The 26,597-nt window shown below is 34.3% G+C and overlaps 1 protein-coding gene across 1 annotated transcript in view; it reads right to left on the bottom strand.

The window, feature by feature from the left end:
- LOC149807492 (uncharacterized) overlaps window positions 1–26,597 on the bottom strand; it is an 80,408-nt gene that overhangs the window by 18,013 nt on the left and 35,798 nt on the right. The window contains exons 4-9 of the mRNA XM_089967161.1: window positions 18,902–19,116; window positions 15,341–15,454; window positions 11,550–11,659; window positions 8,221–8,294; window positions 3,562–3,638; window positions 1,730–1,761 (exon numbers count right to left, since the gene is read on the bottom strand). Of these exons, the coding sequence (XP_089823287.1) occupies window positions 1,730–1,761; window positions 3,562–3,638; window positions 8,221–8,294; window positions 11,550–11,659; window positions 15,341–15,454; window positions 18,902–19,116 (622 nt within the window). The remainder of the gene's footprint in view (window positions 1–1,729; window positions 1,762–3,561; window positions 3,639–8,220; window positions 8,295–11,549; window positions 11,660–15,340; window positions 15,455–18,901; window positions 19,117–26,597) is intronic.

Here is a 26,597-nt window from a genome sequence, read left to right as displayed (position 1 = left end):
TAAATTTCACTTTTGCTTTACAGAAATAACAAATAAAATCAGCAATGACAACCTAAATAGCTTGAAATGGTGACTTCTGTAAATACTACCTTAACATCAAAAATATTGAATGAAACTTTTGTCTGACAGGCATATTACTACTTCATATGGCTTCATCGCTTTTCAAACAAGATCATTGTAAATGGTACATTATACACAAAGCCAGTGTTATACAGTCCACTATGTAGGCTCTTGTTGGACATGGTCAACTCTGTAGAGATTATTGACTGATTAGTCTCAATGATTTTGATCTTTGATCAAGGTATGCAGTTTGTAACTAAATTTACTGAGCAAAAACCATTATTGCCTTATAACATTGAACCTTAACCTCAGACCTTGAAACCTCAAAATCTAATGTCTGTTTTCTTACTTCATGTGCAAGACATCATTTGGTCAAGGAACTTACTCCAGAACAAACTTTTGTTTTCAAAATCCATTTTTCTTCAAGTCACAAATCTGTGAAATTCTGTTCTTCAGTTTATTTTAGAAGCCATTTAAAGGTTCAGCATTATTTGATTAGCATTATTTGTACCAAGTTCTCTGTGCCATAATTTCTGTCAAACCTGGTCAAATTCTTGTATGCGGGTTTTGAGAAAAAGTTGTAAAACATTTTTCTATTTATAAAAGCAATGGACAGATTTGACGGCAGTTTAGCAATGTTGCAGAAAACTGAAAGCCCTGTATACCAGGATGCTATCAATTTGAATAATTTACTGAGTCGTTTCTGAGAAGTCATTTAAAGGTTTTCATTCATATTTTGGTTGAAGATCAGTATTATATCTAAAAAACATGACACACTCCATTCCAGGATGCTTTCTGTCAAATTTAGTTATATTCTGTCAAGTAATTTTTTAAGAAAAAGTCAATATAACGAATTTCTGCTTTTAGTACTGGTGGCCATATTTGTTGGTGAATTTGGTATCTTTTGTACATATCTTAAAGGCCCTGTCAAATTTTCTAATTCTGTCAAACAGTTCTTGTTCTTGTGAAGAATTCTTAGAAGATTTTTAAATTTTCAGTAATGGTTATCATACTGGAAGATGGACCAATATCCAATGAACAAACATGAAAAGCCCTCATGCCAGAATGCCTCCTGTAAAACCAAGAGCAAAATGGTTATAATGTTTCTGAGAAATTGTCAATAACAACTGCGAATGGATAAAGGACCACACGTGATTCACAACAGAAGAAGCATGCCTTTAGGTTCAATTGACATTACAGCCAAATATGCATTAGAGCATGACAACAAAATGATATGCACATACTGACAACATGTCAATAACATCCGTCAAGTCTGAACACAGTTCATGTATAGATACATGGTTAGCTTGTACACACACAAAGATTTTGGGTGTACATAAAAATGAAAATCTCACTGCTTTGGGTTTAATGCCATTTTTCAGCGCAAGATAGGCTATACATGGTGGTCAATATAACTGGTGGAGGAAGAACCCCGGAAAATCTCAGCAATAACTGCCTACTCTATGGGAAGCTAATGGCAAGTTTTCTCACATACCCACATTGGCCAATCCCAAGACTCAATCTCACACATGGAAATATGAATACACATACAGGATACATAAGCCTAACACTATAATGCATCTGCCATATTTATGGCAAGGGCATAAAAATCAAATCTTATAAACAAATATGTACCCATACAAGGTAACTTGACAATATTTCTACTCACTTTTGTCCCCAGATAGGTTCAAAGTTTTTGGCCTGAAGAGAAAAAAAAAAGCATTATGATGGGTCCTTGCAAGATATCAAATATTTATTTCACAATTCTGGATGAAAGCATAACCTATGTATGTATGTATGCATATATATATATATATATATATATATATATATATATATATATATATATATATATATATATATATACACACAGTTTGGCACCTGCCAAAACCAAAACTGTACTCTTCTGATTATATACGTAATAAATGCAACTGGTATTACGTTATTGTACAGAAAACAAATATTCCACATGTGTCCATCAACTAAATACAAATTCAAGAACATCCATCATCTGAGGATAACTATCAGCAATGATGCATTACGAAGGAACAGATTCACTACAATTGCCTCTGAAGGGTCTTAAACAGACAAATTTGTTTTGGGAAACTAATGTTAGTAGAAGATGGCTATTCGCGATCATAACACCAATAAATTGCAATGTGGAATACTTCAAAATCCAACTCCTTCAAAGGTCTCACCAATGCAAGCAACATCCCAGTTTAAAATATGAGGTCGATCAACATAATAGCATCAATGAAAGAAAACTCACAAAAGGCACATGAAGCTTTATGAAGCAATGCTCAAAGCAAAAACTGCATTAGAAAATAAGGTAAATGTCTCCTGCATCTTGCTATCTACGAGCAACATACTGTGAGCAACATTCCAAGTCACAAAAATGTCTTGAAAAGGGCCACAACTCTGTCCAAAATGACCAGATGAGACTAAACCAATAAAATGCAGATGAATTCTATGAAACAATGTTCATACCAAATTGCATCTGAATACATTAAATGGCTCTTGAGCTATGCCAGTTACAAATAACATCCCATTTGAAGATGCCAAGCTAACCATCAAGGGCCAAAACTCCATCCAAAATGGAGCTGATGAAACCAAACCCATAAAAAAGCACATCCAGATTTATGAGACAATGTACAATGCAAATTACATCAGAATATGTTGAGTGGTTCCTGAACTAAGCTGGTTACAAGAATATGAGGACTAAAATTTGATGAAAAAGGCTATTAATACGGTCAAAAATAAGACCTGGAAAGCCAAAGCATTGAAAATGCACATTTTGACGTAATGGGCTATACACCTCACCAAATGGCATCCAATAATTAATTAATAAGGTTTCCAGCATTATGATGGTCATAAGTATGAACAGACAGATGGAAGAGGCAATTAATAGGGCTCCTTTCTTCTAATGCAGGGCCCTAAGTTCTACATGTTACAATGATTTGACTGTAAACAGCTAGAAGACTCACCAGAAACCAGCTTCAACACTAATAGTTTTTAAATATTAATTTACTTTTCTTTAAAATTATATTAAATGACAGTGACCAAACTTCTGCCTTGCATGATGTGTTTTATCTTCAACAAACCTTACAAAACTGTCTTGGAAGATGCTGACATACACTCTCAAAGACGCCTGTCATGAAAAAAGTTGTCTATATGCACAGTAAACACTATGAAAAGTATACAATATTTCCTGCATGCTGTTCATATATTGAGGTTCCTCACATTAACTGTTTTACATTAAAAGCAAGTCCTCATTAAATTGACATGTGTTATAATGAGGTATAGTTGTAAAGCAAACATAAACAAAATAATGAATGCTTATGTTGCATTTCAGCTGGTTCTTAGTAGCAAAGAGCTAAAATTAAGAGAAGATAAAACTAAATGCAGTTTAATGGGAATAATGTACATGCCTGTGTGATAAGATGAACTGCTGTATGAGGGCAACTTTATAGTGAGAAATAAATGTATATCCATCATACTTACCTTCCAAGGATCAATTTTACTTTGCTCTCTTTCCACTTCCATTTTGATCCTCTGTTGATTTTCAGGAGTAAACTCTCCTGTAACCAGAAAATAAAATTATGAATGATACCAAATTTATGTTGACAGAAACATTTTATTTGCCAGTTCACACATTTTCTGACATAATCAATTGATTTTTATAACTTTTGATATATTTGTCTTACTTGTGATGAATGTTGCACATGCCAGGACTAGCAAATCTAACATGAACCCATTTTATGACATTAAAACAATGCATAGAGAAAATAAGTGTTTATCTTGCACCATTAAGATATCTTTTTTTAGGCTTGCATGAGCTATCAAACAGTAACTGTATGATGTGACATTCTGATGTTACCACATAAGTATACATCCAATGGCTGAGTGAATGCTCACATGCTGTACTAGAAGATCAACATAGCAAAATGTGTCAACAAACTGAAGTTTGTTTAAGCCAAAGAAATTTGTCTAGTTCTGGTAACCTGACCTACCCATTGTTAAATGGTCTTGACCCTATACTATTTTATGCCACCCCTTTCCAAAAGAATGGGACTGACCATTCCCCATTTTTTCACATTTGAACTGGTAACTTAAGATTGCAAGCAGTGACATGAACAAGACAAGTTGAACAACGACAACAAAAAATTATATAAACAGCAAGTTAGTAATGATGTTATCCGATGTTTATTCATACCATTACCAAAACCACACTTTTTTATTTTGTTTTAGACTTATCTATTAGTTGAATAGATCTTCAGAAGTTTTTAGAGGGTTTTCTATTTTGAGCAATGGTTGCCAAATTACTTGGCTCATTATAGTCATATGTCAAAATCTGTACAAATCTTCAAGGCCTTGATGCCGGTATGTTTTCTGTTAAATCTGGTTAAATTTTGTTCAGCAGATTTTGCAAATATATGATTTCAAGACTGTTCTGTTTTTAGTAAGGATTTCCATACCTGAAGGTGGAACAGCATCATCTATATAAGGTTTAAAGATCTTTATGAATGGATGCTTATCATCAAATTTGGTCATGTTTTGTTCAGCACTTGTGAAGAAGTCTTAAGATTTTTCTGTTTGCAATGGCCATATCTGATGATAGACTGGCATAATTTGTACAAATTTGATAGGTCATTAGGCAGAAATGCCCTCAGTTAAATTTGGTCAAATTGTATTATGTAGTTTTTGCAGAAATTGTTTAAAGGTTCTTTTCTATTTTTGTAATGGCAGTCATGTCTGACAGTGGATTGAGATCATCGATAAATATTTTAAAATTCTACTTGGCAAAATTCTCTCTGACAAGTTTTGTTGAACTTGGAAAGGTAGTTTCTGAGAAGAAACTGAAAACAGCCGATACTGAAAAATGCAATATGGAAGCAAGGCCATACCATAAACAAACTTGGCCTTATTGCCAACAGAGCTAAAAAGACGGAATCATAGATATCACCACTGCCAGTTAATTCCCTTGGGTTTTTTTGTTGCCCAAAGTGACCTTCTGGTGTGAATAAAAGTGCCCCATTAAAAAATGTGCCCCTCCTGCAAACATCTCTTTAAGAATTTTCTAAATGGAGATCTCCAACAGGAAATATGAAATTTAAGGAAAAAATTGTCGTTTTTGCTAGGTGAAATTTTAATAATATGAACATGATATTTCAGTTAGAATTGCAATGTTTTGTAAGATTCAATATTCTTTATTCTAGAAGAACTCAAATGAGAGAGGGAGTGATAGACAGAAGGGAGAATGCCATATAAACAAAATTCCCATGTCTTCTCTCAAATCTGGTAAAATTCTGTTGATCAGGATTTTAGAAATCATCATTTTAAGATGTCTATTTTTAGTAAATGCAGACAAATTTGATAGCAAATCAGCAGAATTTTTATTAAACTTGAAAGGTCTTCAATATAAGGACTGTTCCATTAAAACATACATGGTACCCGGGAAGTTTTTAAAAAATATATGTCAGGGTACTATAATTCACAGAGTTCATATTAAAATGATAAGAAAAATTCTAAATTGCATCTTTGGGCGAGTACCCCACTTTAAAAGTGCCTTCCCTGGGTCCAATGTATGTTTTAATGGAACAGCCCTAACAATGCATTCAGTCAAATTTCACCAAATTGTGTCCAATTTCTGAAAAGAAGTCATAGAAAGATTTTTGTATTTTTACTAACAGTGGTCATATTTAATGTTGGTCAGCATTACTAGTAAACCAAAAGACTTTTTGATTCAGTCAATCCCATTCAAATTCTTTTCAGTGGCTTGTTAGAAAAAGCTGTTCTATTTTAAGTAATGTTTGTCATATTTGATGACAAATCAGCACTGCTTACATGAAATATAAATGCTATCATGCCAGGATGTTTCTGTCAAATTTGGTCAAATTCTGTGTCACATTTGCCTGCCCGCAATTACGTCAGGAACAAAGGAATGGGTTAGTGCCATGAGTATGTCGACCCTGCACTGTTGTGGCGATTCGTGTTTGTAGAAGAGTTCTCTTTGTTAGGTGTCAAAACTAACATGCAGACATTAGAAACTTTGTGCTAGAACAAAGGACCCTCGATGCTGTTGTAAATCTCCCCGCGTTGACTGATGGCCTCAGGCTCGTCTGTTAAGCTGGACCGACTGGGGTAGAATTGATATCCAATCAGAACTGAGAAAGGGTGGGGCCATCAATTCGAACCAGAATTTAACAGTCATTTGGGCTGGGAACGAATTAGTCATTGTGAAGCATCGTGCTGACAAGTTGTACCAATAACTCCGAAAGCCACTCGTGATTTGGCGGGAAAAACCTTGGCACATTCAAGGACAGAAAACTTCATAAAGTTCAGTGAGTTATTTGCTCGATTGTTGCAGAATGTTACGGCATTGTAATTGTAATTATGTGCAGTATGTATATTTACTTACTAGAATCATTAGTACGTAGAATTACCTTTGTATTGTTTAATTTACATGTGTACTTGAGAAATGAGCTATGATTATGTAGATTGCTCACTCGTCAGAATTAATATTGTAATTCGCTATTTAGTTACTTCATGGTAAACTAGTGTATTTATTTATGTGATATTCTAGATTTTCCAATTGTTGAATTAAATTGTAACTTTGGAAATGGTTGCAGTGTATAAATTTAAATAATATGGATATTTGAATATTTGTGTACACTTGTGGAGTGTAATGTACAGAAATGCACCGGATTGTTGTGATATTGTTGAGAATAACGAGAATAAGAATATATATATATATATATATATATATATATATTGATGTGATGCAATTTAGTGATTTCTGTATGATAAGTAGGATACCGCTCTTACTGCAACGTTGTTTCTATAAAAACGTGTGGGGTTTTCGATGTGCACGAATGCGTGACAGAAGATGTAGAAAGCCTTTATCTGATGATTGATTGTTGATGTAGTGTGAGGCGAGATGGCTAACACAAATTCTAACGTCCTTGTGTTTTTCGTAGGAAGATATTGGGGACAGAACTACCGGGTAGTCAAGTCCCGAGTCTCAGAGAGACAGGATAGAACAAGGCAGTAGGCTGAGAACAAGCCTAGTTGCTGGAGAAAGAGAGAGAGAGAGAAGGAGGAGGAGAAAAGGAGACAAAAGGGGAAGAGGATAGGAAGAATCGGAGTACAGAGAACGCCGGAAGGAGGAAAGGAATTGGCGGAATAAACACAGATGAGTAGAAACCAAGTACAGGGGAAAGCCATCTCACACTAGAATCACGTGATGAAATAGGTTGTTACATGGTCGAGAGGAAGAAGATTGGTTGAGAAATTAATATCGTTTAAATTGTATTAAATAACTGTTCTTTTGAATTTCACCTTTGTGTTCTTAATAATTTAATTGTCGGTATTGCTCACTCGAGGCTCGGAGCTTTACCTCTCTCTATCACTAATTTCACTTCCTACAAAAAACGAGCCAGGGTGTGAATTCCACAGTAATTCAAATAAATATTGGGAGCATCCCACCCCAACGTATAACAGTGGGTCACATAGAGCTTCACATTCTGCTTTGGAGCATGTCATTTAAATGATTTTCTTTTGTCAGCAACAATGACCATATCTGATGGTGGAATGGCATCCTTTGTACAAACCTGGAAGAACATCAGTCAAACCTGATCAAATTCTGTTTCACAGTTTCTGCTTTGAAGTCATTTTAAGGGTTTTCTATTTTTAGTAATGTTGGCAATATTTAATTGTGAACTGCCATCATTTGTATAAAACCTGAAAGGCCTTCATGCTTTCCGTCACATTTTGTGACAGCTTTTACACAGTGGTTTTGGAGGATTTTTATTTCAAAGTTCTTCTGTTTAGTAATGGCAGTCACATCTGTGACAGCTTTTATTCAGTGGTATTGGAGGATTTTTATTTCAAAGTTCTTCTATTTTAGTAATGGTAGTCACATGTGATGGTGGATCAACATCATTTGTATAAACTAGTTTGGTTGAAATAAGTCTATGCAGGATCATGCCAGACCATATCCAGGACCATGCCAGAAGCTAACTTGGTCTATGTTCAGGTGAGTCAAAAACTGTCTAACACATATACTTGTTATGTAACTGGCAACCAAATACAGTATTAATGTAATACAGAATGAAACTGCAGATAATGGATATAGATGTAGATAGCAAATCCAGCACCAACCTTCTTTTAATCTCTCTCTCCACTCTTGACATGATTTGGTGAAGAACTCATTGTTTAATGCTGTACTACTGATCCTGAAGAAAAAAAGAGAAATTAATGACAGGTTACTAAGGGCTGTTCCAGTAAAATATACTTGGGACCCAGGGAAGGCACTATTAATATAGAGTTGATACCCATAGATGCAATTTAGAATTTTTTCAATTGTTTTCATATCAACTGTAATCTAAGTACCCTGACATACATTTTTAAAAAGTGTCTTCCCTGGGTACCATGTATATTCAAATGGAACAGCCCTAAGAAAATATGTTTTGCTGTTATAATAATAGACTAAAATTTTATTTTATGTTGAGATTTCTATTTATTTTCATTGAGTAACTTGTGCTATTTGAGTAAAAGCTGCCATTATGGATTGATTTGATTAGTGTTTTTATGGAACACAAGACAAGTAGGTCATCTAGTGGCAAAGCAATTGGAGTAAAGTGCTTTGCCCAAGGGCACGCCACAGTGACCAACCCTGGCTGATCCAATAGTAGGATTCGAACACAGACCCTTTATCTGCAAGTCTGGCACACTACTCACTGAGCCACCATAGCCCCTGCCTCCATTAGTTGCCTCTTACAACATACATGAGGATGCTATGGGCTTATTCAGGAAGGAATCCTGATGTCAAAATAAAAATAAATTAACATTATCTCTCAATCTTCTGGCTTCTACATCCAGCTGTAATGTAAAATGTATTTTTGGGGTGAGTAAAGCTATTTTAATGATGTAATACTTACTGTTGCTATTGGAAAGCTGGTACTTTTCCAGATTGAAAATACCTGGACTATATAATGAGAAATCGTCCTCCCTTTAGGGTGAACCAGAACGCTCAATTACTCTGAGAAAGCCTGTACTTTTGATGCTCCAGCGTATTCCCTTCATTCTTTTCTTGGGAGAAACCTAATTTAGTGAAACATCAGGTTGAGAGGAGGAAATCGGGCAATAGCAACAGGTAAGTATTACATCATTAAAATTAGTTCCCCCAACAAAGATCTACATTTTACTATCAGTAATACCTGCACTGCTGAATTTGTCAGTTTGGTGGGTGGCTGATGATCCAACAAAGGTCGAATACAAAAATGCAAGGAATTCTTACCCTCACTGAAGAGTAGTGACTACTGCTGAATAGAATCTACCTTCACCTGTTTATAACCTCCTCTGGGAGGGAACACTAACCCTAAGAAACTCCTGAGAGACCTGGATAATCCTTCTCTGAGACCCAAGAAACTAAGAGAATGAGAACTCTGAAACTTTTGAAGATGAGAAAGGAACTTTCTTTCCCATCTTACAGGCACACCTATGCTCTGTAAGGTTCCAGACTTGTCAAACAATAGACTCCAGTATACAACCACCTGTCCTCTCTAAATGCACAATAGAAATCTGTAGTGTATCCCAAGGGGACTTCCTACCCACACCTACACATGCCCTGCCTAGAAACCAAAAACTTCTATGTAACTAAAACACAAGGCATGCACAGACTAAGTCAATGCTAATTATGATAATTTCAGGGAGAATACATCTCACCAAAGAAAATGGAGGTAATGCTAAACTCAGATCAGAAAAATAAAAAATACAGATGTCATCCAGGCTTGGGATGAAGCTAGCTACATTAGCAGAATTTTAGCAGGTATGATTTCTAATAACATTTACAACGATCAAGGACAGCTAAATGAAATTAAACCTAAGAAAAACTCAGCTGGGGGATAACCAAACACCTTTTAAGAATCTGACACCAATAGATACAGAAAATTTATTCATCAGTCTTCCTAAGTGATGGCAAGTCTTCCTTAACATCAACAGAGCAGACATTATGGCATGTGATCAAGAAACAAAATAAGGGAGTAACCACAAGCATCAAAAGTACAGGTTTCTCAGAAATGATCTAATGTTCTGGAATCTTCTGGCTCACCGTGGTAGGTGGACAAATTCTTGTCAACTAAACAGCAAACTTCACAGATCTGCTCTTGCTTAACATGCATACAACAGCATGTTTGGATCTATGATGTTTGCAGTTGGACTTGACTTATAAGCAACTATGTACAGTATTTATTTCCACAGTATATTCAATACAAAAAGGCACACATGGTGAACTTACACTTAAATGAAGAACTTAAACCCAAACCACAGCAAAACTGTTATCAACAATCACAATACTGTGAGAAAAATTAGCACTGTCTCACCTTACAAGAATTTCTTCTGAAAATAGTTATCTACAGTCCAGAATTACTTTATTATTGAATATACATGAAAATTAGAAGTGCTGAAATTACTAAATCTTGTTCATGTTAAAGTGTAAGAAAAACCCGTCAGAAACACTTTGCTCACACAAACTCATAGCTGAAATTTAAGTACATAATAAGTGGTTTGAACACAAAAGTAATGCTGACCAGCAGCCACCAAAGTTTCATTTTGCTGCACTTTAATAATAAGGTTTCAAAGAAAACCCCAAGGTCTAAATAATTCTGCCCATCATTGCATGTCTGTTAAAATGTCACAAAATTCCTCATACATTGCTAAAAAAAGACCCAACAAATATGATCCTATAGGAAGTGGTTTTCAGGTGTGCATTCAGTCACAGAATTCTGATCCACCTTCTGTAAGCTGGTCTTAGGGAAGGGGTTGTTATATCATATTGTAAAAATCAAAGATGCCATTGCTTTTAATTATTATATGCCGTTAAAAAACAGCTGTCCATATAAATATCTTTTACTTAGCTAACTGTACTTGGAAATTATGTGCATTGATTCTTAATGGTTAGTTATCAGTGCCTAAACTTACCTACCCATGGCAGGCTCAGCAATGCGGAATGCACCATTTTGTATGTTGCAAAAGGTGACTCATGAGGGCCGAAGCTGGATTTTCAACAGAAAGGCGTGGGTTCAAATCCTTCCTCAGATTCAGCAATTTACTCCAGATGCCTTGGCATTAAATACCATACCTATGCTGCTTTGCAATAAACCCCAAAGCAAACTAAACTGATCTCACATTGTATAAAAGTTAATGTGAATCAGTATCTTACAGTAATACAGCCACATTTTGCCCATCAAAAAGGTCTTGTTTTACATGCAGAATCTAGCACATGGACACAGCAAAGTGTTAATACTTTTGAACCAGTATAAAGATTTCCTAAAAACAAATCAGGTTGAATGTTGTTTCTGATGTGCTTAAACCAAAGGGTTGAAACAGTAAACACATCCCTAACTGCACACACATGATAATATCTGAATATCCAATAAAATCCAATTTACTATACTTATTACTTTGCAAAAATCATATTAGGGTCTCACCTTAGTCCTCCATCTGACCCAACAATCTTGTCACACTCTGGCAGCAAATTAATCAGCTTAAACTGATAGTTGGGTGGCAGCAAGGAAAATGTGTGCTTACTTATCAGAGCCTGAAACAAGCATATACGAAAGTGATGAACAAATATCTTTATTACAGAAAAGCCTATATTTCAAGTTCAAAGCTGAAAATCAATCCTCAGAAAATACGCATTCAAATTATGTGCTTTAAAATGGAAAGATAACTTCCTGATACTTGATACACTAACTGAACTCATTTTCTTACGAGTAGATCACAGTAAATATGCAAGTCAAAACAAGAGGATCAAGTGGGCTCATTATATTGCTCACCTATGTGATATCTGCCTAATGCACAATCAACTGGCCAATAAATCGGGATCAGAAACAATCATTTCAAGGTTTTTCTATTTTTTTAACAAATATCTGATGGCACATCAGCATTATTTGTTCAGTACTGAAATGCCTTTAAGCTGGGATGCTTTCTGTCAAAATTGGTTAAATTCTGTTCCACAGTTTTTCAGGTAAAGTTGTAGAAATGGTTCTTCTGATTTCAGTAATGGAAGTCATATGATGGTGGATGGTTATCATTAAAATAAATGAGAAAGGCATTTAAGTTTGAATGCCCTTTGTCAAATTTGGCTGAACTCTCGTGCTTTTCGAGAAACATTGATAAGGCAGTTCGATTTTTATTGCGTGTGTGTGTGATTTGTATTTTTAATGTAGCTTTTCAGTCATATCACTACTATGTCTGCAGTGTGGCAGTTTATATTGATGTCTAGCACTGCGGCATCATGGCGCAGACATGTAGCATAATGTCCCACCCAGTCACATTATCCTGACAACAGGCCAACCAGTCCTAACACTAACCTCTTAATGCTGAGTGCCAAGCGAGGCAGCTGTTAGTACCATTTTTGCAAGTGTTTGGAATGACTTGGCTGTGGATCGAACCCATCCATTTTTTATTAACAGCTGCTATATCTGATGACAAATTTGAATCATATTTAAACATGAAAGGCATTCATTTTTGAAAATTTCTTTACATTTTTGTTTATATAAATGGTGGATATAAATGTTGGAAAACTGTTATTAAATGTATAAAATTTAAAGGTCTTTGGGTCAGGCTTCTTTCTGTCAAATTTGGTAAATCTCTTTTCAGTCATTTTATCAGTAGAAGATTTTGCAAGATTTTTCTAATTCGTAATGGCAGCCATATTTGGTGACAAATTTGTATCAATTGTATAGATTTAAATGGTTGTCACGCCAGGAAACTTTTTGTAAAATTTGGTTATGTTCTGAAAAGAGGTTTTTGAAAATGTCATACAATAAAAAAAATCTTTTAGTTTTTGCACAAATTTCAAAGGCCTTCATACCAGATTGCTTTTGTCAAATTTGGTCAAAGGTTACTGAGAAGTCAATGGAAGATTTTCCCATTTTTATCAAGAGCAGCTGTAACTGATGACAGATTGCCATCATATCAACAAATTTATCATTTCTAATAAATCTGGTCTGTTACATTTTAGAAAAAGAAGTACCCAGAAGGTTTAAATGTTTTTTGTAATGGTAGCCATTATTGATGGCTGAGCAACTTCAACTTGTATGAATATCAAATACCTTCATGCCTGAATACTTTTATCAAATTTGATCATATTCTCTGTAGCCCTTTTGAGAAGTAATTTTGAGGTTTTATATTTTTAACGACAGTGGCTATATTATGGAAGTGCAAAATTTTGTACCAGCCTGAAAGACCTTTATGTCATATGCTGTCAATTTTGTTCATCAGTTTTTGATAAGAGTTTGTTTCACATTTTTCCTTCTGTTTTTAGCAACTGTGTCCAAACTTGATGCCTGACTGACATCAATTATATACAGTGGTCTCCCTCTTGAACGCCCCCCCCCCCCACCAGCGGCCATCTACTCTATATGGCACGAATCCCTTGGCACCACCGAGTTTGTGTTCAAAAGTACCCCTCAAGAAAGACGACCCCTCCAATGCGACTAGCGGCCACCATATTAGTGCACAAATGTAAAATGTACCCCTTACAAGCGGCCAGGTTTTATAATTGATATGTGCCCAGAACCAATATTTAATTATGGTAAGGTAATTAATCCAATTATCTTTCCGAATGTCAGGTTTTTGTTACAGAAAGAAGTGTTGGCTAAAGTACATGTACCACTAAGGTTGTTATTATATCATTAACGCAGATATTTACAGGAAATAGGACCAGCAATGTTTTGACCGGACATAATTGTCAAGATCATAACATGGTCATATAGAAATGGAGTCAGCAATATTTTGATAGAGCTTTAGGTTTCACACAGGATTTTTTTTAATTTAAAAATTTGACTCTTATAACTGACAAAACTGTAAAGATCATATCATGATCAGATAGGCTAAAAATAGATTTTGCGGATTAACACATATACACAGAAACAATCGACTTTTAACAAAACAGGGTACCAGACAAAGACCGAAAAATCACATGACTATATGTATCACTTCCTTTATAAGAAGATTTTTTTGTGTACAAAAGTTTTGTCTGCAAATTTAAATTACAGTATTACATAATTAGTAACATAGGAATAAATCATTACAAAACTTTAACATGTCATCACATAAGCGAAGAAAAAATACTTAGAAGAAAAAGTAAAAGTCGACTTGACAATGGGAAGAGTTCACTTGCCGAAAGATTTTATGTTGGGAAGGTTCAAATAAATAAGATCATAAAAGATGAGGAAAATATTCTCTAGCAGTGGGAAAATGGAGTAAATGGAAAGTGAATAATTTTATATACACGAAACAACAAATGTATGCAAATGTACAAAGATTTTGATAACATTTTTCAATGGTTTTGTAATGCCTATGCCAACAAGATTTTGATAACGTTTTTCAATGGTTTTTTAATGCCTATGCCAACAATATCCCACTCACATTTCACGCCTAAGAATAAGAACTATTAAAATATGTTACTTGAAATAACTGTTTTTAAGACAAGAAGAACATTTTAATAATTAATGCTACTATCAAATGAAGATATTAACTGCCTTAAGTTGTATGTAGCTTTCCTACTATATACACATATACATCTCACAAATAGAGTCCCCCTCTGGAAATGCCACCTGTCTTATAAGGCCACTTTCCTGGTGCAGAATGGGTGGCCGTATAAATGGGGACCACTGTAAACATGAAAGGTCTTCATGTCAGGATGCTGTCAGCTAACCTATGCTGAATGTTGGCACTGGTATTACGATCTTGAAAACAGAAATTGTATCATTGGTGATATACAATGGACAACAAAAATGGACCCAACCCATAACACTAGCTATTTCAGACTCACAGACAGGTGAAGTAATTGACTGTCTCTCTGTATCCTTCTTTTTAACAAAAATCAATTTTGGGATTATTTCTTGATGTTGTAGCTAAAAATTAGTAGTCAATGTCAAAAGATCAGAATATCTGAATGCTCTGAATACAAAATATTGGGTCCTATGGGTCTAAAAGTGTTTAAAAGTTAAAGTGGTTTAGCTCCAAATTACCAGTAAAGATTCAGTACACCATCCCATAAACCATACTAACTCGGTTGATGAATGCCTGTGTGCTATTCGATATCATGAATAGAATGTCTCCTTACTACTTTAGTACACACTTGTGTATTGGGTGCAAATATGCTGATATTTTTGTATGTGATTGCCTTTTTTCAATAACGGGAAGTTTGGGAAGAGAGAGATAGAGGGAGAGGGAGAGGAGGAGACAGAGAAATGACAATACAACTTACTCTCAAATTAGTGTGAACCAGGATGGAATCTGGACTCTCCAAATCTATACAACCCTCTCTTGTCTGAGCAATCTGAGCAGCATGACTCAACTTCTTATTACTTCTTTTCCTTGGCTGTAATGGTATCAAGAATCCAGTTCAAAATTATGTAAGAAAAGCAATTATGTTGCCAATTTTGCCATCGCTTGTACATACAGTTTGAACCCGTTATAACATGATGGTGTGGGGCCATAAAATGTGACCATGTTATGTATCGAACCATGCTATAATGAACCAAATCAGTTAGCTTAAATAAATTATGCATTTACCCCAAAAATGAGGGGGGATATTAAAAGCGGGGTGAATAATAAAAACAGGCACAACAGTTTGAGCTTCATTGGCACAGTTACCATCATAAATCAATGCATATTAAACATCAACTTGTTCCATATTAAACAAGTACTTAAAACAGTCGCTACATGTTTAGTAATTATTTTCATGTATATGAAATCTAATCTGTAACACAAACATAATAAATAGTTGTGTACATGTATTCACTAGTCAAATGTTTTTATCCATAATAATAATTCCATCAAAAATTATTACTATAATAAAAAACAATTGCTAGGACCATTAGAATCTATTTAATTTCTTGCTAATAACTTCACACAAATTTATGAAGTGTGTTTTTTATATATAGCAACATTCACATTTGCTGAACGTGTCTAAAAGATCTGATTGGTGACCTACAATAAGATGCACAATTCTGCCTCAGAAAGTTTATAAAAAGAAATGTGTATTTAGGCTTGAATAGTACAAGCACATCAGCTGAAGAAGGTCAAAGGTATTGACAAAGTAATGCTCATGTGACAAAAATTCAACAGATATGTGCACATGATAGTTCCCAGAACCTAGATTGGAAGTAATAATAACAATAATACTAATAATAATGTGGATTTAGTACAGTGCCTAATCCTTAGAAACTGTAAGGACTTTACAATATTAAGATAACACATAAAAGCTTATACAATGACAAGATTACAAAACAAACAAAATGAAATTACAAAAAATAAACATGCTAACAATAATTAGGAAGTAAACATTATTAAGTCTTTAAGTCAGTTCTTGCAGTCGAAAAGGGGAGTTTTAAGAGCAATCCTGAATGAGATTACAGTGTCCGTGTTAACTAAGTAGACTTGAACCACAGTAAGGCGGTATCATGAATACCAAATACATACTGGAGATGGTGAAGTAATACATCATGGTCTAATGTGACAGATGCCAAAGACAAGTCAAGGAGGGTGAGAGGAGGTTGTTAACTGCTCTCAGAATGGAAGTTTTAGTACTATGGTGAGGACGATATGCAAACTGTACATTGCTAAAAAGACTTTGAATTCAGATGAGGAACAAGCTACGATTTAAAAACTTTTTCTATGATGCTGAAATGAATATAAGGTTAGAAACAAGATGGTAGTTCTTTAAATTATTAAGGTCTAGTGCTGGTTTCTTCAACAGAGACTTTACAACAGCAGTTTTGAAAAAAAAATGGAAATTTGCCAGATGAGACAGAGAAGTACAGTGTGACCCCGCTATAACACGGCAGTTGGGAGTAATAAAACCTGACCGTGTTATATACCGAACCGTGTTATATGCAATCAAGTCAGTTAGCTGAAGAAAATATACCCCCCCCAACACAAAAAAATTTGTGGGTGGTGGGTTGGGGTAATAAATACATGCTTTGTCTGCATAGTTACCATCTTCAATTGATGCATATTAAATGAGAAACACACCTGTAGTGAAAACAGAGAAGACATAATATAATAGTTTACTTTATTTCGAGAACCATGAATTGGTCCATATACGTGAATCCTGTTTATATATAAATGTCTAATGTATAGCAAGACTAGAGTATCAACACAGTGTACTCACCTGCAAACCTCATCATATACAATGAATCCACAATACAAGTGATTCCATCGAAAATATGCACACACACAGCTTTAAAATATTCATTTATTTTGTAACAGGTCATATTGGTCTGAATTCAGTTGAAAAATGTAACACAACCACGTAACGAATGACGAAACACATTTACTTTAAAGTACATTCCAAGTCGGTAAAAGTTAGTTTGCATTTTAAGCCGCCATTGGTAGCATTTGTAAGCACAAACTTTTTCCCTATAAAAAGGAAACTTTCACAGCACAGTTAACGTGTTACAGTCACGTTGGAAAATGCAAAAATCCATCAGATTCCATCACTTTTATTTAAGTTTGGTACTGACTTCCTTTGAAGAAAAGTTATTTGCTGTTGCTGGAAGATTGTACTCGGCTTTCTTTGTTGAAGGGTGCATGCGCTATTGAAGTCACCGCTAAAGGACAGCTTTGGAGAACCAAATGAATGCCCATTTCTTATTGTGGCAGCAACATCAAATAATTGTTTTGCATGATTGAGACTGGCATTTTTTCCATCTGCTGAGTATCTTCTTACATTTAAGAAGAAAAAAATACTTTTTTGTGTGCGAGAAAAATGCATATAAAATTTCAGGAGCCAAGCCACGATCGTCTTGTATTATTTATACACGATCTCTTCCTCAAAATGATAAGCAGCTTTTTACGTTTTTTTCGTACTTTTGAAGATTTTTTTGTGTGCACAAGAAAAATACATATGAAATTTCGGGAGCCACGCCATGACCACGTTATATCCAAATTCGCGTTATAATGGAGTGAGCTATAGCGGGGTCACACTGTATTGATAACATTGGTAAATTATAGCAATATTGAATCCAAGCACTTAAGCAGAAGTGACGTCAGAATAAGAGCAAGTAATATATAGAAGTAATGAAATTGTTAGGTCTACTTGGATGCCATGCATTATTTTGGTTCTATTTATCATACAGAGGTTTCTCTTAGTAGTAAACAGAGATGGAGGATTAGGGACATATACATTGAGATGGCATTTGATGCAGAGATGATCTGGTTCAAGTTCGTGTGCTGCTCATGAAGGCTGTAGAAAAAATATTGTCAGGTTTATGAAGAATCCATTCTAAAATGTGACCATTTTATGGGTAAATGACTGAGGCTGAAAATGTGAATAAAAATCTAGGAGTTTTGATGTGCATAGGTTTCCAGGATAGTCAAAGTTTAAGTTGAAATCTCCAAGAATAATCAGGTTACTACCTATCGAATTTCCATACTCCAGGAAATTAGGAAACTGCTCCAAAGAGATTCTGCCATCTTGTTTTTTTCCACTAGGAGGAGGGCAGTAGAGGCAGAAAAAATGGACTGACCTTTGTTCCACGAGTCAGGTTTGGACTAGTTCAAGCAATGTGTGTTCAAAATTGAAAGTTGTAGTGTAGATAAGATGGTGAATTACAGAGCTCTTTGCAATTATAGCAATTCCACCTCTGCAAGAATGGCATGGGAACCACTTGATGAGTAACCTGAGAGTGTTAGATCCACACACACTCTGATTCATTGCCTGATTATTTTACAGAACAATTTGTCCACACTGTAAGAGGAAATCCACTCCTGTAAGACATGCATGTTATTAGAATTAGTACTGCAAATATAGATAGAACTTTACCTTCATACTAAATCCTGGCAAGCCAGCTAAATATTCTCGGAGTGTTTTTCTTTTGCCTGGTTCTCCATTGGTCAGTAGACTGCTTGTATCATTGTCAGACTTTGTGCCATTCTCACTACTAGAGCTGCTGTTTTGTGGTCCATTGGTCTCCAGTGTATTATTTGTCTTATTAGGGGTACTATCTGATGGCTTCTCCGACACTGTGAAGCTGGCCTCTGATGAAAGAAATAAACTGTACAGATTCAAATGATGTTAATATTCTCAGGATTAACTGACACATGTATGTCATTTCTCAACAAAAATTCAGTCAAAATGAGCCCAAGGAGATCTGTAACCTAGAAGAAGTAAAAATGTTTTTTTCTTTTCTTTCCAGTTACAGACTCCAGAGATCTTTCTCAGAGTTACAGTATGGTTGATGTGTACTGAGGATCCTGGAGAAACAGATCATGCCCAGATAACGCCTATTCCAGTTTTTGATACAATCAATGATGTGAATTATATTTAAAAATATTATCAGCGACTATGATTTCTCATGTACCCTGGCATTCTGAATATAAATAAAGTAACTGAAGATTAACAATCTTGTTTCATTTTTGTACAAGGCATAACATTTATTCAAAACTGCAATACACCAGAGGGCAAGATAAAAAGATTTGCATGCTGGATTCAAATGAAAAAAAAAACAACAAGATAATATGTTCAAAGATTCTTGAGCTATGCTTATTTCAAACAACATTCCAAGTCAAGACAAAAAATCTGTTTAACAAGGGGTATAACTCTATCCATTTTGGAGTATACCAGAATAAACCCCAAAAAGGCATATGAAAATTTGAGACAATGCTCATTCAAAATTGAAGCAGAAATATGAAGCTAGTGATGTCAAGGGCAATAACTCTACTCAAAATGGAGTTGCTTTTGTATTCATACAAATAGTGCAATTCTGAGTTATAAAATCATGTTTTGCATGGATCAACATAGAAAAAAGGTAAAACAAATTTACAAAATCCTAAATGTATCAATTCATATTTTTAGAAGTTTTTTTCTTCCTGGGCTAATTGTTTTGTTCTTTTTGTGTTGGTGTTTTTCACGAGTATTTGCCTTTGACAAAGAGACCTGTCAAAGACTGGTTTAAGGTTAAGGTTAGAGTACTGTGAAGTTAATTTGTTTATCACACAACTACTTTACTATTAATAACTACTTGGAATTCCTCAAAAGGCTTAGAGAGCATAGATGCCATGGGTTAAATATAGTTGGATACACCCACTGTATTGGTACATGTATTTCCATACATTAAAAATAACATGGCTTTAAAGTGTTGACATAAAGGAATTTGATATACCAATACTTTAAGTATATCAAATTGTGATCTGCCCATGCCACATAAATTCACATATACATGTATAAACATCGTTTCAACAATACTCAATCTTATCTAATCCCCATTTTCTAAATGAAAAAAAACAAACATGCAACATCTCTCTCTCTCTCTCATAAAGGACAATTTATGGGTAGATCTGTGGAATAAGAGAGCAAAAGAATTTGGACCTGATGAAACTGCTGAAAATGAATTTTCACCAAGAAACTGCAAGAACCTAGGTTGTCATAATGGTATCTGTTCACTTTCCAAGGGATTTAAATACAGTGTTCACAATACCAACGATACAAAGCTGTAATAGCCTGTCAAGACTGCACAGTACATTTCTTGGTTAGGAGGCAAACATATACTGTAACATCTTTAATATTTTTTTTCACGTTCAAAACCTATAATAAGCCTAAAATCTATAATAAGCCTAAAACCTATAATAAGCCTAAAACATATAATAAGGTTCTAAAAACAGATTAATATTAAAATGTCCCCCCATCTTTTCTGTTTCTCACTCTTGGTTGGTAAGGCAGCAGAATTATCAACCAACAAAGATGCATGGGGATGGAAAATACAAGCATGCCTTTATGGTAAATCTCCCCACTGATAATTATCTCTCCCTCCCCTCTCTCTCTACAATGACCATCATAGGAAGATAAGCTTCTTTCATAGAATGGAGCGATAGCAAGAGATGCATATTGTCATCAACTGAAATGACCATCAAACACACAATTAAACCCCCATCAATAAAGTGTAAAATATGGGTCATAATGAGCTACTATTCAAATGAAAAAGTAATGTTCCTCAAGAAGCATTCCATCATCAAGCTTCATACGTCTAGATAGAGCAGTATGTGCACAGCATGCCATAAACTTGTTATCATGAGCAAAATGTAAAAACCTAACTTAAACCCCTTGTAAAATGTGATATGTAGGTCATAGCAAACCTTCTTGGAATACTCGTAGAGATGGAGAGTCAGTCAGAGACTGACAGCAATATTAAAATGTGTACATGTTGGATCTGCATTCATGATATTGTGATATTGTGGGTTTTCATTTAATCTGTGTGTGTGTGTATGTATGTATGTATATATATATATATATATATATATATATATATATATATTAGAACCCGTCTTGAAAGACCACCCCTTCTGCCAAAAACTAATGGTCGCTCAAGAGAGGTTGTCCTCATGATAGGTCACAACACTATATAATCAATAAATCAATGGATAACCTGGTCTCTCAAGGCAGGTGGTCTTTCATAGCAGTGGTATATATATATATATATATATATATATATATATATATATATATATATATATATATATATATATATATATATATATATATATATATATATATATATTTTATATCACAATTTCTTTCATATGTTCCCAATTTTTCACACGATAGGATAATTAACCATAGTATTTAAACAGCTGTACAGGGGGTTGCTTATATCAAGCAAAATAAATAGGCCCCATATATTTTATTAATTTTTCAATAACTTCAGGATCATCAAAGTTTTTGCATATTATTGCAACTCAAAAATTTCTTTAAGGATTCTAATGAAATTCTGCTGACTTCATCTCCATTAAATAGGAATGCTTTTCTACCATCAAATGAACTCGCCCTAACTTTCCATGAACATTTTAAAACTCGAATGTAAGTCTACCAAATAATGGTTTATAAATGTAATTCAAGTGATGGAATTTAAAAAAAGATCCTACAATGACAATCACAGTCTTATAAGAAAATGATGAAACACCAATGGATGGATTTGTCAGATTAAGTTTACTTCTCTTTCATGATTACTGCATGTACTCTACTGTAATAAACCTGACTGTCACCTTCAACAGATGATTAAGGTGTGAATGGTTCAACTCTCAAGGCACTTGGTGGATGCTAATTATTATCACTTTAGTCCTTGAAATGCAGACTGGACAGAATACTTATCATTAATCTTTTGCATGTTAAAATATTGTGCAACTATTGTTTTCCATCCCATAATCCTTGTCGTTCATGCCCAACTGATGTTTCAGCTGTACTATATTTGAAACTGCTGAAAAGACAATATGTTCAACTAATGATGTTCCCCTCTCCCCACTGTGTATGTATTTTGGGTCTGTTTTTGTTTTTTCTCTCATGGGAAATATGTTCCAAACCAAGGTGTCATTTCACTACTGTTACAGCAAAACAAAATAAGAAGCCCAATTTTATTTACCTGGCCAACAACTGCTCTGCTTGACAGCCAATGCAAAAGCGGTTGGCCAAGGGCTTCTTGATTTCTGTAGAAATTTCTACCAATGCTGCAGATTGGATATATTAAGAAAACAACTGTTTCACTATTTTTTATACCTTCTTCCATATTTTATGGAATATCATCATTATTTATCAAATACTGAAACTCCTTTAAACAGGGATGCTTGCTGTAGTTGAACAAAATTTCTGCTTCTAGAAATGGTGGCAATATTTGATAATAGATAAATACCATTTGTATATACTTGAAAGCAATTTATGCCAGGATGCCTTCAGTCAAATTTGGGCAAATTCTGCTGAGCATTTTTTGAGAATGTTGTTTCAAGTTTTTTCAGTGTATGCTATGGCAGTCATATTTAATGGCAGTTCAATATTGTTTGTTTATACTTGAAATCTTCCATGCCAAATTTGGTTGAAATTTGCCCAGCAGTTTAAAAAAAGTTGAAAATAGCAATTGTTAATGGGCACATGACAAACGATGGACTGCATATGATGCATAATGAAAGCAGGGCCATACCATAAACTCACTTGGCCTTATCAACTGGTGAGCTAAAATCACATTTTCTACAACTAAAGAATTGCTTTGACATGTTTTATCTAACAATGAAAAACAAAACCTAGGTGTGAAATATCTTACCACAGTACATGCATCATCGATTATGGATTGCCCATGTAACCTTGTGGACATGGACACACGGGCATGGGATTAAGTGTCCATTACAAGTAGTGGATGTCCTCTCAGTCTGGTGGAGTTCCCCCAGGTCTAGTGGAAATCCACTCATTCAAGTGGAAGTTCTTCCCACCTCTGTCCATGACAGAGCATACATTAGAAAAATTGCCGAACTATAACATACATCCATTTTTGTTGATTACATGTACAAGTCTGCATATACATATGCAGAAATTTGCACACTAACAAGTACTAAGATGTTTTTCCTCACTAAATGATATTTCATAAAAGTTCTTTGTGTAAAGGTTATTAATTTGTCATAGTTTTTCTTTTATTTCCAAATTATTTCCAAGTCCTACTTTAAAGAATTTATAGAAAGCAGTTATACTAATAAAACTCAAAAAGAGATTACAAACAAATGCCATACTAACTTCACATGTACAAACAAGACTGGCAGATTGTGACATGTCTTACTTCTTTGCAAAGTTTATTTTACAAGAATCAAACAGCATTATATATTAAAATAAGAAGACACAGGAGCTATGTCACAAAGAGGTTCTTCTGCAGTTTTACCCTTAAACTCTGAAAATAATGTGTTCATCAGAGAGTATGATTTTTTTTTAATGTATGGAATTGTGTACACTGTACATGTACTAACTGCTGGGCTCTATCAGCAGCTATTGTACACATCATAAACAAAGTGATTTGAATGAAAGAAAGTTTTTTCTGTCATCACTTTTTTCGCAAATCTACATGCATCACCAGGCACTGGCAAAGGAGTGACTCTCTTACTCTGAAGTCAGCCGCTACACCTGTTACTGCAACTTCCTGCCTTGAGTCAGCAACAGTCAATGAGGACAGTTCCTATCAGCTACTGTTCGGTGTCACACTTTTACGTTTCAAAATGCACACAAAATGTTGAATGAAATAACTGTCACAAAACCACACACCTTAAAACTAAAAAGATATTAGTTTGTTAAAACCAGATTTGGACTGAGGTGCACTTCTTTTAAATTCTCATATTATTACAAAAATGGTTTCTAGCATTATACAAAAACCAAAAGATTTTGTTTATTTTCCCAAATAGAGACCAACTATATAAATTAAATGTAGAGAAAAGTGCAAAAGCCTTGATTTACATCTAAACTTACTCTTTTTCTTCTTCTAAAAACAATGAGTGTATTTGTGTCAAGCCATATCTCCTCCCCTCCATCTGTCTTTCTCCCAACCAACCCACCCCCTTAACCATGACATGCGAATAGATTAGAAGTCTTAAATTAGGACAGTTCCTAAAGGATACTGGCCAATGCAGCTTTTATGTTTCAAAATAAACACTTACTACTGAATGACAGTGTGTGTGATTTAGATTTTTAACGCAGCTGAATGAAAATGATCTTTCTTTTGTCACAAAACCAAACATGATAAAACCATAAAAATAACAGTTTGTGAAAAACAAATTTAGAGAAACTATGGCCATTCAGTTCTGATATTATTGTTTGGTTTATAATGGTATATAAAGCAAAACAAATAAGTTTTGTTATCCTGATTAGAGATCAAGAATGTTACAGAAAGTTGTAACAGTCCTGATTCTCAACTAAAACCATTAATATTGTATTTTATAAAAATCACAAGTGTATTTTTTTAAAAGAGAATATGCATGTTTTAAATGCATTGCTTCATTTTGGAGTTTATCTTTGGAAAATATTTAGCTACCTCTCTTTATTCAGAATAAGTAAATACGTAAATTGCTGCTTAGCAATTCATTTTTTATTTTAAAAAATGTATACCACCATGTCAGCTAATTCTGCACAACGATACATCATTTCTGTAAACACTGAATCACGTGTTATTTTTGTTCAAAAACCCATTTTGTATCAAGAAAAAATGATCCTACTTTAATTAAGGAAAGTGATATTCATAAAGTGTACAAAAACATTCCACATTTTGACCTGAAATGCATATGAAAATGTGATTTCTAAATATCAACATGAAGACCCACTCCATGACCTTCTTGAACCGGTAACCCAGAAAATGTGATTTACTCTGTATCTTTTAGAATCATACAAATAAATACATTATATAAAAGATGGAAATGTATACTTAAAAAACAATACTGCATTTTAATCCAAGTTTCCAATTTTTCAAGAAGTTATCACACACATACAAAATCATCTGCTATCCAACATGTCAACTTGCCGCTAGAACATAAATTCTCAAGACATTCCCTGGCATATAGTCTGTTTTGAAATTCTTTACTAATTTGCCCCCATCAACAAGACATAAACACATGACATCCTATTCATTGTTGTTTGTCTTCCACATAATAGCTTATTTTTTTATATAAAATGTTGAACCTACTAACTTTTTTACAAGATCAGTTTAGTTTGCTTAATATCTCTTGCCATTCACTGGCATTTTTACATTGAATTTTGTAAAATTAGCTATAAACCTGACCTAACTACACGACTGAAATGATGACCCCAACAGTCTAAAGCCAGATGGATAAATATTACATCTTTTCAAAGCTGTGTGCAGAATATGCCAACATATTGCGAGTCAGGAAAACACGAGGGTGGTATCACATGTCCAAAATTAATATTATTTTGAACAGAATATTCTGGTGACAATTGCCTCTTTTCAAATGGCAAGCATTGCTTTATTTTACTTTCATCAATCAGTCAAATTCGGTAAATGTTTTGCTTCAATATTGGAGACTGAAACCTTAAGTACACAGAAATGCCCAACAGCATTGTACTATTAATTGTGTTATTATGCTGTTATTAATGTTTTTTTCTTCAGTTTCATTCTTTAGTTAAAGCTGGTCATAATTAAAATATACAAACTTTAAGCTTCAGATATTTTAAGACATTGAAAGTCAAATGAATTAGTGTAACTGCAAAAAGACACAAAAAACAAACGTGTTTCTGTTCAGCCAACCATTCCTGTTTTTCACTGACAACCCAAGCACACCCCACCCCACCCTGTTAAAAAAATTCTTGATTTGTGTATCTAACTGAGCTGGTTCAGCCTATGACTTAAGTGCTTAGTACATTATATATACATATCATTATAATATGTATAATGTATTTTAAAAAAACTACTTACCCACCCATATCTTAAAACTAGTGCAATACCAAACACATATTTTTATTTAGGCCAAATCAAACTGAACACACTGACAATGTTCATGATGACCATAGAATTAATATGCATGGTTCACAATAAACAATACATATTTGGGATTTACAACCTCTAAAGCCAGTTTGGAGTCAATAAATTTGGTTAATATACAAGTCATTATTGATATTATTGTGTTCAGTTTCTGCATAATACAGTTAAAGTTAAATAAGGAAAAGAAAGTATGAATAAGAAGTTCCACTTGTACAAAACTAAATTGATGCT

This window comes from Sinohyriopsis cumingii, chromosome 1 (assembly GCF_028554795.1).
Source record: "Sinohyriopsis cumingii isolate HCF-2022 chromosome 1, ASM2855479v2, whole genome shotgun sequence".
Lineage (NCBI taxonomy): Eukaryota > Metazoa > Mollusca > Bivalvia > Unionida > Unionidae > Sinohyriopsis > Sinohyriopsis cumingii.
This window is presented reverse-complemented; position numbering and strand designations above follow the sequence as displayed.